Raw genomic sequence first — 14,523 nt, forward strand, 5'->3', positions numbered from 1 at the left:
AAAAGACAAAGAGTGCAAAATTAAAAGAAAAAGTCATAGATGTCTTAGAGTTCCTTTGTTCATCTATGTTGTGTTTCATGATTCTGTGGGAATCCCCTTGTAAGTTGGGTTAGCACTTTACAATTTGTAATCTGGATGATTATAGTGAAATTCCATCATTGTTGTGATGGAGACTGGATGTAGGCTGCACTGCACTTAGCAGCTGAACCAGGATATATCTGGGTGTAATCTTCTCTCTCTTCCTACTTCAATTCTGTTTTTACTGTTCAGATAAAAAATAAAAAATGTCTCGTGTCAAGTGACGAGACAAAATGAAAATGTCTCGTGGCTAGGGACGAGCTAAAAACAAAAAAGTTTCTTCTAAGTCCAGCAAATGTTAGCAAGCGAAAAAGGGGTTAAGATTCAACCCCCCTTCTCTTAGCCACTGGAACCATCAAAAATTATAATGATAAAGGCGAGAAAAAATTATAATATGTACACACAGAAACAGTAGTTAAGAATTTATCAAAAAAACTTCATCAGCTTTTTCGTCCATTCTGAAAAGAGAAGTCCATAGGAAAGTGAGAACATCGTCTTCAAAAGGTTTTCAGTGAGAGATTATTAGAAAAGGAATAATGCATAGCATATTGAAAAAAGTATAATTTTAACGATATTAAAATACAATTATATATAAAGTATTATAAAATAATATAAAAAGTATAAAAAGCAAAAATAATTAATGTTATTTTTTCGTAAATTCAATTTAAAAATACAATAAATATGTTTGTTTTGTACCTTTTTATCTAATATAATCAATTTAAAAATACAATAAATATGTTTGTTTTGTACTGTTTTATCTAATATAATCATTTCTAAGCAAAGAGGCTCCTCTTCATTTGTGGGTGTTAATGTTTCTCATAAACGAACCACGCGAATTTTGATAAACCAATTGTCTGTTTGTTACTTTATTTGGTGATATTATCCAAAGAATGATGCTCTATTGAGTAAGTTTGATATGTTATGTAGTTCGAAAATAAATTTTTTGTGCTAAATTTGATGTTATTTCAAGAAATAGTGATAAGAGACTTACATAAGTAATTCAAATAGTATAGAATTTGAATATTTGTAACGTAAAATTTTTATGATTAATAATATTATTATGACATTTGTAATATGGATGTTTATTACATTTAATGAGTTATTTCTAGAAATTAATAAATTAATTATTGGGGTCATAAATTTATTGTATTGTTTATAAGGGGTGGCAAAACGGGTCGAATCCGTTGGGCCGACCCGCAGAACCCGCTAAAAAAGGCGGGTCTGGCTAGATTTTGGAACTCGCAGAATTAAAAAAAATCTGCCAATACCCGTACTGCCAAATTTGCAGGTTTTGGCGGCGCGGGGCGGGCCGGTCCGCTGGGCCAAGAATTTTTTTATTAAATAAAAGAGTGATTACTACTACAAAATTAATAATTATATAATTTTCAAACACTTTTTTTTTCATTTTTATTTTTATTCTTCTTTTAGTTATTAACTTTATTTATTTTATTTTACAATTTCGTATATATACTTAAATTATATGACTTATTTTTTAAAATAAAGATGATTCTATTGACAAATATTATTTTAAACAATTTTATTGAAGTTAAAAATTAAAAAAAGATAGTGAAAAATTTATATTATAATTTGACTATTTTTTATTTGTATTTAATTTCTTAATTATTATTTTTTGATTAATTTTAATAAATTTTATTTTTCAAAAAAACAAACAGTCTGCTGGCCCGCCAATTCGCTATAAAACGAGACGGGCTAGCATTTTGAACCCACTTTAGTTGGTCCGCCCCATTTATGGTGCAGGCCTAGGCGGGGCGGACCGACCCGCTTTGCCATCCCTATTTATAATGGCAAGATATAATAAAAATATAGGGAAAAACCCAAAATAGCCTCTAACAATTATCTCAAAAGACAACGAGGCCCTTAACAAAAAAAAATACCAACCCGGCCCATGAGCTTTACTTTTATGGGACTGATTAGCCCCTGTGCCAAAAAAGTCAATGTTATTTTTTTTGGCACAGGGGATCAGTCCAAAAAAAAAAAGATCAAAGGCCGGGTTGGGTGTTTTTTTTCTTGGGGGTTTCGTTGTCCTTTCGAGATAATTGTCAAGGGTCGAATGGGGTATTCACTCATAAATATATGGATATGGATTCAATGTTTTTGTAGGTTACAAATTTTGTTGATTCTAAAATATTGTCGAATAAGCGATGTTGACATGACATTAATAGGAAGAGAAAGATGTCTTGAAAATAATGTAGGTAAACTTATCCATCTACTTTTATATATTAAGAATATATTGTGTCACATCTTTTTTGGGATTTTTTCGAGAGTGAGAGAGTAACCAACTAGCCATCAAAGTGATAGAAAAGAAGAAAAACAGAATTTTTATTTTTACGTAAAGCAGAAAATTTTAAACAGCAGTTTTTCATTTGTTCACCGTTAGATTGACTTGAAATTTAAAATGAGTATTATTTCTCTTTATCATTCTCTTTCTCTCTTTTGTTTTGTCTTCTCTGAGTGGAATGAAGTGTATGTGAAAGAGTGAGTGTTAGTGGGTTTAATTTAAAAAAATTAGGATTAAGATTTAGTTTGAAAAAAAAAATAAAAATATTTTAGGAATTTTACAAATTAATATTAATATTGAAAATATAGAGTAACTGATTTTTTTATTACATAATAAATATAACAAGAGCAGCAAATCTTTTTATTTTGTAAAAGAATTAAAAAATATTTTAAATAGAAACAGAAAAATAAAAAAATAATTTAATTAGATAAGATATACCAGTTGGTTATTTAAGCTAACGTAGCTTAGTAATAAAAAATTAAAAAGCTAACAATATATTTAGATAGGACTGTGAGTTCTATTTTAATATATTATTAATAGATTAATAGACAAGAAGCTAAAATAATATTTTTATTTTTTAATTTTTTATATAGATATGTTTATAATAAATAATCAACTACTCTAACTTAAAGTGACATCACTTGATAATTTTAAATTGATATTGTCAAGCAAAGACTCTTAGTTTCGTGAAATACTAATAAAAGAATACGAGAAAAGTAATGTTCTTAATTAGAGGCATTTAGATTTGAGAAATGCTATTTGTATATTAAAATCAGTCACTAAAATTATCCACTAATATATTTGTGTATAAATATATAGTGGTTTAATTTATTTTTAATGTGTATTTATATTTTAACATGTATTTTATACTAGTGACTAATTTTGATGGCTAATTTTAGTGTACACTAATCATAAACCCGACTTCACTATGGTGCAAAACAATTGATCACACTGGTGCAATATATAAACGCCAAGGCAATTCACCGAATATAGTAGCATATGACACATTGAAATCAAATTCAAAAATCCCAAAAATTCAAATACATATCCGCAACAGATTGTAAAACATGAAATTTCTAGAAAACAGAAACCAAACCAAAAGTCTCAATGTTTAAAAGTGTGGATTCCAAAAGGAAACAAAGAAGCTAAGGTATTAAATTTTCCAAAGCAATGGGTCACTTGCTCAATCGTATTGTTGCTCGATTGCTTTCTGCATGAAGGTTTCAGTCTCAGCTGTTATCATGTTTTTTGAGTAATCAAATTATAAAGTATATAAAAATCTTACTATTCTTGTCTTATTTCTCAGCATTCATCCCTGTGTTGTTGGGTCTATGGATAATCTGTATGAGAAGGTATGATATAACAGTATAACACATTAATAAGAATGACTGAATGAAGAATAAGAATATTGTAGAGAGAATGAAGAATGTTGTTGGATTACCAAATCCATCTGCGATCAACTTGAATGGCGGGGATGTGGGAGATTTTGGGCCAAATCTGTGGATCCTTCTTCTCGCATCGTTCGGCCAGCAAAGGGCTGTCATAGATGCCGAGTTTTATTAGAGAGGCAGGCAGCTTTTCTCCCTCTATATTCTCCAACTTGACACAATAGTCAATACGCAGTTCCTGGAGGGTGGTGAGGTGGGCAAGTCCCTTGCATTCCAAAGTCCCCACACTGCTAAGGCCTTTAATTGTGAGGGACTCAAGGGAGGCAGGCAACCAACCTTCCTTTGGGAAGCTCTTCACACACTCACTGTAATCAGCAATTTCACAATAAAAGATAAGACTAGTAATCCCATGAAACTGCGGATGCATGAATGCTGCAGAGCTCACTAGTTTCTCGCTGTAGATGATTTCAAGATATCTCAGGCTACGGTGTGGATGCCCTGTATCACACAAATCAATCTCTCGGCAATCCACTAATGAGAGTTTCTCAAGCTGAGGTGCTGCCATCCATAGCGTTGACACAGATTTCAAACTCCGACAAAAGAAGATATATAAAGAAAGGAGACAAGAAAGAGAGCGTGACACCACAAGAGACTCCATCTTTTGGCAACCGCTGATATGAACACTCACGAGATTTGGAAAGGCATCCAATAACGAGAAGGATGTATGTGAATCACAGCTGTTCCCTATGGATAGTTTCTGCAGCGAGTGATGTTGCCCATCCATTTGGAATTCAAATGATTCTCCACAATTCTCGATCGTCAACTCTTGTAGTGATGGGGGAATAGCACTCACTGGAAACAATATGTGGGAGGAAGAATCTGAGATGCATAAAGAAGTGAGGCAACTCAGTTGCATATGCATTATGGCCTTCACACCCGGCTCCACTTGACCGATTCCTCCAATTGATAGTTGACGCAGTAAAGGAGGTAGCTCTCTAATTCTCACTTCATTCCCGTATACAAATATGCTTAAAGAGGTCATTGCAGGAGCTTTTGGAACACAACACCTCAGCTGCCCGGAAGTCTCAATAGTAAGTGACTGCAAAGATGGTAGATGATTGGGCAAATCTCGTATCAACATGGGACAACGCTGTATTGAAAACTCCCTAAGTCTCGGAAACGCATTGAACTCCAATGAACGCCACTCCTTCCAGTAAGGCATTAAATAAAACTTAAGAGTTTCAAGCATTGGGAATGGTGGTGTCTCCAAACAAGATTCACCATTCTGGTTAAAGTAAAACTCAGCACCCACACTTTCCAGACTTTTAAAATGTGAAATTGATAGGTGCTTCAACGAGGGCAACTGTCCAAATGAAGGAAGCATACAGCAACTCCTGCAACCATCCAGTGTTATTTTGGTGATGTTGTGGTAGGAAGAATGTCCCACCCAATCTGGAAATCTTGTACCCCTGTAACTCTCTATCTGTAACTCTTTCAAATTAGTGTGAGGTCGTAACTTGTCAAGTATATCTCTTTCCATTTCGGAATCAACTCTATTCTCTCTATGCCACGACCAACCCAACACCATAGAATCAATGCCATCCTTATCACACATTCTTGCCTCCAAAGCTTCACTGCTGTTCACCACATTCTCCAATTTCCAAATGGAAATTGATTTGTGTGGATCTGCAAGTGCTCCCAATTCTTTAATCTTGTTTTCTTCATGCTTTCCAACAACAAAATTACTTAAAAACTGCAAACTTTTCAAATTGCTCATGCCTTTCGGCATCTCATACTGAAACCCAGTCCCATAAATATCAAGATGACGCAAATTTACAAGGTCTTTCATGCCAACAGGTAGCGTTATCAGACTCAAACAGGTATTCAACTTCAAGGTCTGCAAATTGTATAGGTTACCCAATGACTCTGGCAATGTCACAATCTTGGTCTCAGAGATATCCAAGTAACGCAAATGAATCAACTCACCTATTGAATCAGGTACTGACTCAAGAGGAAAGCGTTTCAACGACAGCGCTCTCAGATACTTCAACTGTGACAACAAGATACAAGTTGCGTTTTCTATGTTAAATGGGATCCATGTCTCCAAATTGATTTCAAGAAATGTCCTTGTATGTTTTACTGTATCGCAAACTCCCAAAAGTTTTGACATTGGATAATTGCCTTTGGCATTATGTGACAAATGACGAGCTTTAATATCAACCTCAACTGCATTCCGAAGCTCTTTCGCTCTGAAATAGAATTCTCCAGCCCACGTCATTGCTAAATCATGCACAAGATTATGCATCACAAATGTCTTTTCATGGGTATTGTGAGGTTGGAAAAATGATCTCGCAATTAATTCATCAAAATATTCACCACCAACTTCTTCCACAGTCTTTTTATCTACTGGTTGCAAAAAATTCTCAGCCATCCATAACAATATCAATTCATCCTTGCTAAATTCATAGTTCTTGGGATACAAGGAACAATAAATAAAGCACTGCTTCAAATATGAAGGAAGAAAATAATAACTTATTCTTAATGCTGGAACAACATTTGTCTTGTCATATGAAAGTTCCCAGATTTCACTCTTTAGTAAATGATTCCAAGACCTGATATCCGAATTTCCACGCAATAAGCCTCCAAGGGCTTGAGCTGCCAAGGGCAATCCATCACACCTCTTTACCATATCTCTGCCGATTTTTTCCAGGGTTGGATTCTCCAAAGAAATAGTTGAAAGACGTGCATGCTTTGAAAACACCAACCAACAATCTTCATCAGACAATGGACTTAGTTCATGAGGTGAAATAGTCTGCACTACAGAAGCCACGTTTTTATTTCTTGTAGTTATGAGAATTTTACTTCCCTTAACCCCTTTCTGAAAAGGTTTTAGAAACCTATTCAAATCATCATAATTTTTATCCCATACATCGTCCAAGACAATGAAGAACTTTTTCCTCGACAACTCTTCTTTTAAATCATGCTGAAGTAAATTCAAATCTGTCAAGTCATAACGCCACGAAACTATTGCCTCAATTATAGTCTTGGTGACCTTGACAACATTAAACTCTTCCGACACACAAACCCAACCTCGAAAATCAAAACTCTCCTTCACTTTGTCATCGTGGTAAACCAACTGGGCCAAAGTAGTCTTTCCTATTCCGCCCATGCCCACAATGGGAATGACAGATAAATCAACATCAGCAGCATCATCATCATCCAACAACAGTTTCAGTATGGCCTCCTTGTCTTCTTTCCTGCCACATATTTCCGGTGGTTCAACAAGAAATGTGGATGGAATTCTCCATGACATGTCCAACTTTGCAACCTCCTTCAGAGGAAGTGAAATTTTGCCTGCTACGACAGTCTCTAGTCTTCGAACTATTTTTTCTATGTCACCAGTATCTTCTATATATGAATCAACAAGATGAGACCATGAAGAAGAGTTACCTGCATTCCTTTTAGTGGCAGCGATGGCGGCTTTAGTGGAGATCTCATCGAGCAAGTCATCGGCCATATAGAGAGCATCTTGAAGATCAACAAGCCACTCCTTCACTTTCTTGTCACTGAACTGCTTCAGCTCAGCATCATCAAGAGCAGGTCCAACATTATACAGACAATTCTGCAACCTTCCAAGCAACTCAAGGGCAGAGTGGTTTCCGTTGAGGACAGAGTCATCTTCAAACATTGAAGACAGGTTGTCCAAAACAACCTCAACCAAGGGAGAGAGGTAAGCTCCCCCATAAGGTTTTGCAGCCATGGGTGAATCTCTAGTGCAGCAGATCAGATGGGATCAGAACAAAAAAAAAAGAAAGAAAGGTGATGGATGAAAGGGTTGGCAGAGTCTCTCTATTACAAGAAGATTACAATAATATTCTCTTCTTCTTATAAGGGAGAACACTTCCCTCTAAATATATAAAAAAATATTTATCAAAAAAATTCTTATACTTTTTTCTCTATTTTCTCTATTTGTTATCTAATGAGATTATCAATTTTATATTAAAACTCTTCTCACCTTAACCACACAACAACTATAGGTGAATAATGTGTATTACTTTCCACCGTTAATGTTTAATGGCTTATAAGTAAGATAATTTTTCTCCTTTCATTTTGTTAGATTTTTATTTCTTTTTTCATAAAAATTAACTTTACTATTTTTTAGATGAAGTTGACTTTGATGAACTTTATGATCGTGTTCTGAGGTGATCACGCGGAATGCTAGGAAGCATTTGGGTACGCCACCAAAAATAAATAAATTACACTATGTTTCCTTTTCAGTGATTTCAGAGGACAATTATTTGAGGTGATTTATTCTCAAGCTTAGACAGAATGGCAGAAAATGCTGGCTATTTCTGGTTTGAAGAAATCTTAGACAAAATGGCGGAGGAAGAAGAGAATAGAAAGCAATGAAAAATGAATCTGAAGTTTGATTTAGAATTTGGAAAATTATTACTATATCCGGAAATTCATAACTAACTTCAACTAATTCTGTTTTGATAGCAGAATCTGGTTTCACATTATCTCTATGATGCTTCCAATACATCATGCCTAGTCCATCAACCAGATCAATTTGTTCAAGAAGTTAATACTTTCAGCATTTCAAAGTTTATCACTTTTATTTTGTGTGTGTGTGGAATAATAATAATAATAATAATAATAATAATAATAATAATAATAATAATAATAATAATAATTTGTACATATTATAGTGAGTATTCGAAAATTGAAATAACTATTTTGGTTTTTCTTAGTCTCTCTTATATTTGGTTTTTTTGTTCTTTCTAATTATTGGATAGAGTTAAACCTGATTCTTTTAATTTTTTTTACTAATTCTTTAACAACTGAATTATAGTAATTCTTATCATATCTATTATCTTGAATAAAAAGAATAAATATTTTTTTTGGTCTTTGACCATTTATTCTAATGACAAAGTGTCTTTTTACAATTTGAAAATACTTGATCGGTCTCCAACCATCTCTATATTTGGTCAATTTTCTAAAAATATTTGTTATACAGAAAGTGTACAAAATTAAGAAAATTTAGACATCTGTTAACAATTTCTTTTAAAAAAAGTAATGTTAAAACATATGTTAAAAAAATAACATTACGAATTTTGAATTATATTAACCATTTTCTGATGAAAAATTCCATGGGATGTTGTTTTGAATGATACTCAGTGCTGCCTTCACATGTCTTCCTATTTTCTATTTCTTCTCTTATTTGATGGTTTGAGGAGGAAATTTCAACTTTTATTCATTGCCAAAGATCTTATTGTTACTATTTAACTTTTCACTTATATTTAGTGGGATAAACATAGTTGTTGCTGCATTATTGACTATTTTTTTTTTATTTTTCTAATGAAACATACAATTCTTAATCAACAATGCACAATAAAATAGAGGGGGGGAAAATAAATACGTGTATGCAAAAGAATAATGGCCAAGGGATTAGAGTGGCAAATGATGAATTTACCCCAATAATACGTGTATTTAAGAGTGTGCTATGTATAAACCCCAATAACTAAAGCAAAAATGAATTTATCTGCTAAACTTTAGTTCGTGTGTCTGAAATTTCTTATCAAATGGTTTAGAAAAAAAAATTAAGAGTAACATACACATGAATCGAAATTCTAAAGGTAAATTTTATTTTACCAATAAGAAGGACTATATCAATATGATAATGGTCAATATTATGATGGCAATGAGGTCTGTTCCTGGTATTCCTTTGGCACTTCCTCAAGCTGGAGCTGATTGACCCTGCAGCAGATGTACGAATTGGCTCTGGCCACGTGGCTTTCTATGTGATCTAGTTGATCACCTTGTGATTGGACCGAAACAGGCATGTCCAACAACACTTGATGAAGCTCATTTGGGCTCCTTTTCTTAATCACTCTCATGCCTCTCTTGAATATCTTGGATTGTGTCCATGATTGTGGCTCTCCCTTGTTTGCTCAATAGCTTTCTGGAAGAAAGTTTCACATCTAAGTTATCATTTGAGTAATCAATGTTATTCGAACATTATATATATATATATATTTCTTAAGCACTTACATGAATGCAGTGATAGTGAGAAGTCCATTGTGTGTGAAAGTTTCTATCTTGGCAGGGACCTTGAATCTTGTCAGGAAATTTGTTGTCTTACTTCTCAGCATTCCCCTCTGCGTATTGCAATGATTGAGTATATTTCATGCAGAAAAAGAAAAACCATAGCTGCAGAAGTTGTGACGTTAGCTCCATGGATAAGCTGTATGAGAAGTTACAAAGTGTTAACTGTGTGATTAAGGAATGACTGATATAAGACATTAATAAGAATGAAGAAGAAGAATATTGTAAACAGAATGAAGAATGAAAATATATATAAAGAAACAGTTACCTGTTGAAGTTGTTGGATTACAAAATCCATCTGTTATCAACTTGAATGCCGTGGATATGGGAGATTTTAGGCCAAACCTCAGGATCCTTCTTCTCGCACCGTTTACCCAGCAAAGGAGTCCCTTTGATGATGAGTTGTTTTAGAGAGGCAGGCAGCTTTTCTCCCTCAATATTCTTCAACTTGGAGCAATGATATATACTTAATTGTTGGAGGCAGTTGAGGTGGGCAAGTCCCTTGCATTCCAACGTCTCCACACTTTTAATGTTAAAAAGTCTGAGAGACTCAAGTGAGGCAGGCAACCAGCCTTCCTTTGGGAGGCACTTCACACTCTCCTTATATTCACCCAAAATGCGAAGATGAGTAAGCCCATAAAATTGCAAATTCATGAATGCTGCACAACTGATTAGTTTGGAGTAGTTGATGGTAAGAGATCTGAGGCTATGGTGTGGATGCCCATCCCCTGTAGGACACAATTCGATCTCTGGGCAATCCACTATTTTGAGATCCTCTAGCTGAGGTGCTGCCATCCACAGCGTCGACACTGACTTCAAACTCTGACAACTGGATATATGTAAAGAACGGAGACATGAAAGAGACCGTGACACCACAATAGACTCCATCTCTTTACACTTCCTGATGTTGAGACGCACGAGATTCGGAAAGGCATCCCAAGAGAAGGATGTAGCTGAATCATAGTAGTAAATTATACTCAGTGACTGCAGGGACTTGTGATGCCCATCCATTTCGAGTTCTAATTTTGCGCAACCCGATATTGTCAACTCTTGTAGTGATGCAGGAATACTACTCACTGGAAATGATATGTGGAAGGAGCAATCTGAGATGCATAAAGACGTGAGGCAAGTCAGTTGCATATTCCGAAAGGCCTTAACCACTGGCTCCACTTGATCAATTCCATGAATTGATAGTTTACGCAGTAAAGGAGGTAGCTCGCTAATACTCACTTCTCCGCCACCAACTATGTTTAAAGAGGCCATTGCAGGAGCTATTGGAAGACAACAGCGAAGATCCTTGGAATTGTCAATAGTAAGTGATTGCAAAGATGGTAGATGATAGGGCAAATCTCCTGTCAACATGGGACAGTCACTTAAGGTAAGCTCCGCAAGTCGAGGGAATGCATTGAACTCCATTGAATCCCACTTCACCCAGTCACTAATTGAGCAAAATGTAAGAGTTTCAAGCACTGGAAAGGGTGTCTCCAAACAAGATCCACCCTTGTAAAACTCAGCACCCACAGTTTTCAGACTTTTAAAATCTGAAATTGTAAGGTGCTTTAAAGAGGGCAATTGTCCAAATGAAGGAAGCACAGAACATTTATTGCAATGTTGCAGGGTTAGTGTGGTGATGTTGTGGTAGGAAGAATTTTCCAACCAATCTGGAAATGTTGTGCCTCTGTAGCCACTGATCTCTACTTCTTTCAAATTACTGTGAGGTTGTAACTTGTCAAGTATATCTCTTTCAATTTGGGAATCAGCTGCATCCTTCTTTTTGACAGCAAAAGCAAAAACTTCTTCCATACTTTTATGTGACCACCAACTCAACTTCAAAGAGTCAATGCCATCCTTATCGAACATTCTTGCCTCCCAAGCTTCACTGCTGTCGACCACATTCTCCAATTTGTCAATGGAAATTGATTCGCGCAGATTTGCAAGTGCTCCCAGTTCTTTGATCTTGTTCTCTTCATGCTTCCCAATGACAAAGTCGCTTAGAAACTGCAAACTTTTCAATTTGCTCATGCCTTTCGGCATCTTGCGCAAACAAGTTGCTCTAATATCAAGATGCCTTAAATTTACAAGATTTTGCATGCCATCCGGAAGCATTTTCAATTTTTCACATCCAATCAGCTTCAAGGTCTGCAAATTGTAAAGATTACCCAAAGACTCGGGCAATGTCACAATGTAGGTTCCAGAGAGATCCAAGTAACGCAAATGAATCAACTCACCTATTGAATCAGGCACTGACTCAAGAGGAAAGCATTTGAACGACAAAGCTCTAAGGCGCTTCAATTTTGACAACAAGATACAAGGTGTGTTTTCCATGTCAAATGGGATATTTGGTGACAAATTGATTTCAAGAAATGTTCTTGTATGTTCTACTCTATCACAAACTCCTACAAGTTTTGAGATTGGATAATTGCCTTTAGCATTATGTGATAAATGACGAGCTTTAATATCAATCTCAACAGCATTTTCATGCTCTTCTGCTCTAAAACAGAATTCTCCAGCATAGATCATTGCCAAATCATGCACAAGATCATGCATCACAAATGTCTTTTCATTAGTACTATGAGGTTGGAAAAATGACCTCACAAATAATTCATCAAAATATTCGTCACCAACTTCTTCTAGACTCTTTTCTCCTATTGGTTGTAAGAGATTCTCCGCCATCCATAACAAGATCAATTCATCTTTATCAAATTCATAACTCTTGGGATATATGGAACAATAAACAAAACACTTTTTTAGACAAGAAGGAAGATAATAATAACTAACTCTCAAGGCTGGAACAATTTTTATCTTGTCATTGGAGGATTTCCAGATCTCGTTCTTCAATATATGATTCCAAGACTTGACTTCATAATTTCCACGCAATAAGCCTCCGAGTGCTTGAGCTGCCAAGGGCAATCCATCACACTTCTTTACAATATCTTTGCCGACTTTTTGCAGAGTTGGATTCTTCATAGAGTCAGCAGAAAGACGTGCGTGTTTTGAAAATACTAACCAGCAATCTTCATTAGACAACAAACTCAGTTGGTAATGTAGATCGGTAGTTGCAACCACAGAAGCAACCTTTTCACTACGGGTTGTCAAAAGAATTTTACTTCCATGATTACCGTAGCGAAAAGGTTTTAGAAGATCCTCCCAAATGTCTTGTTGATCATGCCAGACATCATCTAAAACAACTAAGAATGTTTTTCCTATCAACTTTTGTTTCAGATGAGTTTGAAGTGAATCAAAATCATCCCTCTTATAAGAACTACAAGTTATTTTCTCTAGTATAGTTCTTGTAAGGCTAATAGGATTAAAATTTTCAGCAACACACACCCATGCTCTAGTGTCAAATTTTCCCACTACTTCAGCATCACTGTAAACCAGTTGAGCCAGAGCAGTTTTTCCTATTCCACCCATACCCCAAATTGGGATCAGAGTAAGAGGTGATTCAGAATCATCTAGCAACAATTTGATTATCTCTCTCTTCTCTTTGTCCCGACCGAATATGTCAGAACTTACAACGAGAGATGTGGATGGAATTCTCCATGATGTGTCCAACTTGGCACTCTTTTCTAGACCCAGTTTAGCTTTTCTTTTTACAAGAGACTCTAGTTTGCCAACTATTTTTTCGATGACGTTGACACCACTATCATCAATATATGAATCAACATGACGAGACCAGGAAGAAGAGTTACCTGGATCACCTTGAGTGGCCGCGATGGCGGCCTTAGTGGAGAGTTCATCGAGCAAGTCATCAGCAAAATAGAGAGCATCTTGGAGATCAACAAGCCACTTCTTGACTCTCTTGTCAGTGAACTGCTTCTGCTCAGCATCATCAAGAACAGGTCCAGCATCATAAAGACTATTCTGCAACCTTTCAAGCAATTCCAGGACAGAGTCGAGGACAGAGTCATCTTCAAGTATTGAAGACAACTTGTCTAAAATAGCATCAACAAAAGAAGTGAGATAAGCTCCACCATCAAGTTTTGCAGCCATGATTGAATCTCAACTGCAGCAGCAGATCAGATTGGATCAGAACGAAGAAAGAAAGGTGATGGATGAGAGAAGGGTTTGCAGTTTGCAATGTAGTCTCTGGATTTTCTCAAACAGAAGCTAAGGGAAGTGTTTGCTTTTATGTGCTGTGAGTGAAGTTGACTTCATGAGCTCATGATCTTAGTTTCATTAATAATGCATGTTTTTGTGATCTGCTTCCTTTGTTTAAGATCTGATATAACTTATAACAAGAGCTGTCAAATGGGGAAAGAATAAAGATACACAATTGGTCACATGCTTAGGAAAGTCTATGTAACTAACTCTTCATCAAATCATGATACTTAATGCTGCCTTCTCTTTTTTTATTGGATTGAGCTGGAAACTTTCAAGTTTATTGATTCTCAAGGATTTTATTGTTTATTTTATTGTTTGTATTTAACTGTTCCCTGATAATTATTGAGTAGATAAGCTTTGTTGTTGAATTATTTGAGTAGTTGAAGAACATGCTGTAGCCCATTACCAATTAGTAAACTAAAAACAAGCTGTAGTTCTACTATATCATTAATCACTGATGATATAATTATATTGTCACTGCAAAGAAATTTCTATTAGCTGGCAATCTCTCATTGTTTTTATGTTTGAATAGATTATTTCTACCGTCAA

At 35.3% G+C, this 14,523-nt stretch overlaps 2 protein-coding genes across 2 annotated transcripts; both read right to left on the reverse strand.

Moving 5' to 3' along the window:
- Positions 1-3,337: 3,337 nt before the first annotated feature.
- On the reverse strand, positions 3,338-7,651 carry LOC112757558 (putative disease resistance RPP13-like protein 1). The gene is made up of 2 exons (XM_072222051.1): positions 3,819-7,651; positions 3,338-3,717 (listed from the first exon to the last, which is right to left on the reverse strand). Coding segments are annotated over exons 1-2 (3,708 nt in total). The 5' UTR covers positions 7,526-7,651; the 3' UTR covers positions 3,338-3,716.
- A 1,562-nt stretch (positions 7,652-9,213) lies between these two features.
- On the reverse strand, positions 9,214-14,233 carry LOC112757566 (putative disease resistance RPP13-like protein 1). The gene is made up of 3 exons (XM_025806126.3): positions 10,139-14,233; positions 9,817-10,009; positions 9,214-9,727 (listed from the first exon to the last, which is right to left on the reverse strand). The coding sequence occupies exon 1, from the start codon at positions 13,861-13,863 to the stop codon at positions 10,156-10,158; it is 3,708 nt and encodes a 1,235-aa protein (XP_025661911.1). The 5' UTR covers positions 13,864-14,233; the 3' UTR covers positions 9,214-9,727; positions 9,817-10,009; positions 10,139-10,155.
- Between the last annotated feature and the right edge of the window lie 290 nt (positions 14,234-14,523).

This window comes from Arachis hypogaea, chromosome 2, assembly GCF_003086295.3.
Source record: "Arachis hypogaea cultivar Tifrunner chromosome 2, arahy.Tifrunner.gnm2.J5K5, whole genome shotgun sequence".
NCBI lineage: Eukaryota > Viridiplantae > Streptophyta > Magnoliopsida > Fabales > Fabaceae > Arachis > Arachis hypogaea.